Source organism: Notothenia coriiceps, unplaced genomic scaffold (genome assembly GCF_000735185.1).
Source record: "Notothenia coriiceps isolate Sejong01 unplaced genomic scaffold, NC01 NC01_scaffold00002482, whole genome shotgun sequence".
NCBI classification, from domain to species: Eukaryota; Metazoa; Chordata; class Actinopteri; order Perciformes; family Nototheniidae; genus Notothenia; species Notothenia coriiceps.
The window spans coordinates 1-3,466 of NW_011335183.1; the positions used below are offsets into that span (position 1 = coordinate 1).

Consider the following 3,466-nt stretch of genomic DNA (forward strand, 5'->3'; position numbering starts at 1 on the left):
GTTTATTTACATTTCAACAATGTTCAACTTCTGTGCCTGCCTTTTCACAGATTATTTTTAAGAGTCTCGTCATGCTCAGTAATGTTTTGGCTTTTCAGAAAGCTGCGGTCATGTTTAAAGCATGCCATCCAGCCGCGGCATGCTACTGGAAGAATGTCCTCTCATGAGCCAAACACTGCTGCCTGCCAAAAAGTCAAAAAGAAGCTGGCCTCTCATGTCAGTGGAAACTTTTTTGGTGAAAGGTCAGCGCTGTCGGGGATCTGAGGGAGCGGGTCGCAGTGTAACAGAGGAGCAAACACTGTAATCCTCCAAACACAAAACCAGCTCCAGAAGAATGGGGTCAAGCCATGTTCACCATAGCAGAGAATACAGTGACCACAACGTTCATGTTTTTTCTATGTATGAAAAAATAGGTTTTGTCACCTGGAGAAAAACTTGCTATTAAGATACAACAATGGTAACACTGTCTATTATGAAATTGGGTCAGCAGAAGTGCAGAGTGAGCAGATTCTCAAAGGTGGCAGAGATTTAATCTGAATAAAAGCCCAGTAGGAGAAAATAAATACTTTCATTTTTATAAAGGGGTTATCTCGGCTCTGGCTAGAGATTTTCAAATGTAATCTAAAAGCCAGTGTTATAAACCAAAAGGGTGTTGCTTTTGAGCTACATTTTGGGAACGTGTGCAACATTGTGGTTCCCTTTCATAATGATGTTAGCATTTCTTTCTTTTCCCTGTAAATTAATGTTTTAATAATTAAATCTTTAAAGATTATAAAAGAGATAATTTCTCTAAATATTACCCAGTCCCCAGCTTAGTGGTATTTTTTGCCTACTGTATAGTGGAAGTGCTAAATGCATGACTTGTTGGCACACCCCTATGGCTGAAGTACAAACATGTAATGAAGCTGACAAGTTTTTATATTTCACATCATGAACACCAATGTATTATATCAAACTTCAATAATCTATAAAATGCAGATTTGTAATTAAGAATATCATTTACTTGATCGTAAAACCACTGTTCATTTTCTTGTAGATGCATTTTTTTTAAAAAGTTGTGTAATTAGTTTTTGAAGTATATTAAAATGTCAGCTAATGACCCTCTGCAACTACTATTGTCAATTCAAGTTGATCATGAATAGAACATCTAGTACTAAATCCTTGGCTAAAGTAAACACAATACTTTATTACAAGTATTATGCAACAGGTCAGTGTAATATCATTATCCACTATAAGATGTAAGCATAATTTAAGCTGTGTTATGCATTAGGTTGTTACGCACTTAATGTAGTTACATTGTTGTTTAAACTGAGCATACATGTTAATCTGAAATGTAATCACAGTTGTTCACTGATAAGGTAGAGAAAGTACAATACATGCCTCTGAAATATAGTGAAATAAAAATACAGTATGAAGTGGAAAAGTACTGAAAAGGTGTACTACATTTTCAAGATGACATTTCACCTATGCTTGTTAAAAGTAAAGGGAAACGTAGTTACTGTAAAGTTGTTTTGCTTGTTCTCTCCCCCATAGTATTTATGTGCAGGTGTAACAGCACCACCATGTGGATGTTCAGGTGAAATGCAGCATGCTGTCTTCACACTCCCTCGGCACAGTCACTTTGTAACTGTGGCAGGACAGTTTGTAATTATGTCCATTGTTATTGTCCCAATGGTTACGTCCTTTAACACGGTAGCAGATGGCAAATTCTAACATGGCTCCTGGCTGCAAAATAAAGGGTGGGACAGGCAGACGAAATCTGAAGATATCGTTTTCTGGAGCTTTGTGTTTCTCATGGTTCCCGCTTGACACCCAGGATGCAGTTGTGTCTGTGTGTGTTCTCCAGTTGGTGAAAGAGTATTGCACTGTGACTTCCTTCTCATAAGCTAAATTCATTACTTGTATAGTGCCTGTTATCCCCTGCTCTGAACATGAAACCTGCTCCAGAAACACACTCTGAGAGCAAAGACGATTATAAAAGTCAGTTTGAGTCCTCATATCTTCAGGGAAACAAGGTTTGAAGTAAGGCAGAGAAAGTTCTAATGACTTCCCGAAAGCCAGCTCTGAGCTCATCAGTAGTCTGAACATGACATGTTGGGGTATCAGGGGCTCCTCTTGAACTTTGAATACTTTAACATCCTCTAACTCGAGGCCCAAAGAGTCAACAAAGCGTACCTGCAGGCTTCGAAGTTCCTTTTTCCTTTCTGCAGAGGAAGGAAGAGACTGAGTTCGTCTCCTCATGATGGTCTTGGTTGGAGGATCACCTGCCGAGCTTTGCTTTAAATTGAGTTCCTTCACTGACGGAGGTCTTGGACCTGGAGGGCGAATCCGAACCGGGGCTTTGGGAGAAGGTTTGGGATCGTAAATGTCCCGAAGACGAATCGTGACATTTCTCTTGGCGCATATGTCGTTGGAGCCACTGGTGAATTGGGACTGGATCCTACTCTTATCACCAGAACTGGGCATTTTCGTCAAATTGAACATCCCTTGAGCAAACAAAGAAGTCAATGTAAAACCACATCATACGCTTTTCAAACAGAACATGCAAAGATAATTCTACAATTGCCAGTTTTGTAGACAAAACTGCAATACATTTGACACTAACAACAGTCAAACGTTTTAAAATATAAAACAATACAATCATTTCTGCATGCAAAATGTGTCAAAATGCACCAAACCTGTTACCTCGTTCAGCAGAGACTTCTTGTGTTGTGTTGTTCAGCCTGCCTCTTGCATTGACCTTGTTCACAGTGCAAAAGCCAAGTTGTTAAGAACCCAACTGCCAGCAGATGACGGACAGCTTGCCTCTGCCAGCAAATGCCAGCAACACTCCATAGGAAACCAAACACACAAACACTAGAGTAAACAAAAATGAAGCTATTGCAAACCACAGACAGCAGATAATGTAGTTAGAAGACTTAATAAACAACTGAACCTTGCCTACGAAGCCATCAGGGACTAAACTTGTTCCGAACACCAAACGGTGATCTATGGCAGCCCCTCTTTGAACTCAGCCTTTGACATATGAGACCTTAACTGGGACTGGGAGGTGTAGAGTGAATATTTATAGCTTGTGTCTCTGTTCTTCTTTACAGTTAACTTCACCCCAAACCAAGTGTCAGACTAGCCAGGAAATAAAACAACTACCTCTATAAAATGAGGATAGGTGTTTTAATATCATGTCACCGTATGGTAATGTTTAAGTGTTTTGCAAGAAATTGTATCGTTGATATAATTGGAGATGTACCACTTTGTCTCATTGGCTTCTAGGAATGAAATACACATGTTTTAAATCAGGGCTGCCAACACTCACGCATTGAGCGTGAGAGTCGCTCAATTAACCCATATCTCACGCACTCACGCCACACTTGCCTTTCCTCACGCTAAGTTTTCGTCCAAAATAAATGTGTATAAATAAAGTGAAGGAACAGCAAACCGAGCGGTCTACGAAATGAGACGGTCTTCT

At 39.8% G+C, this 3,466-nt stretch overlaps 1 protein-coding gene across 1 annotated transcript; it reads right to left on the reverse strand.

The window, feature by feature from the left end:
* Window positions 1-8: 8 nt before the first annotated feature.
* On the reverse strand, window positions 9-2,919 carry ppp1r3db (protein phosphatase 1, regulatory subunit 3Db). The gene is made up of 2 exons (XM_010797291.1): window positions 2,686-2,919; window positions 9-2,486 (listed from the first exon to the last, which is right to left on the reverse strand). The coding sequence occupies exon 2, from the start codon at window positions 2,482-2,484 to the stop codon at window positions 1,573-1,575; it is 912 nt and encodes a 303-aa protein (XP_010795593.1). The 5' UTR covers window positions 2,485-2,486; window positions 2,686-2,919; the 3' UTR covers window positions 9-1,572.
* Between the last annotated feature and the right edge of the window lie 547 nt (window positions 2,920-3,466).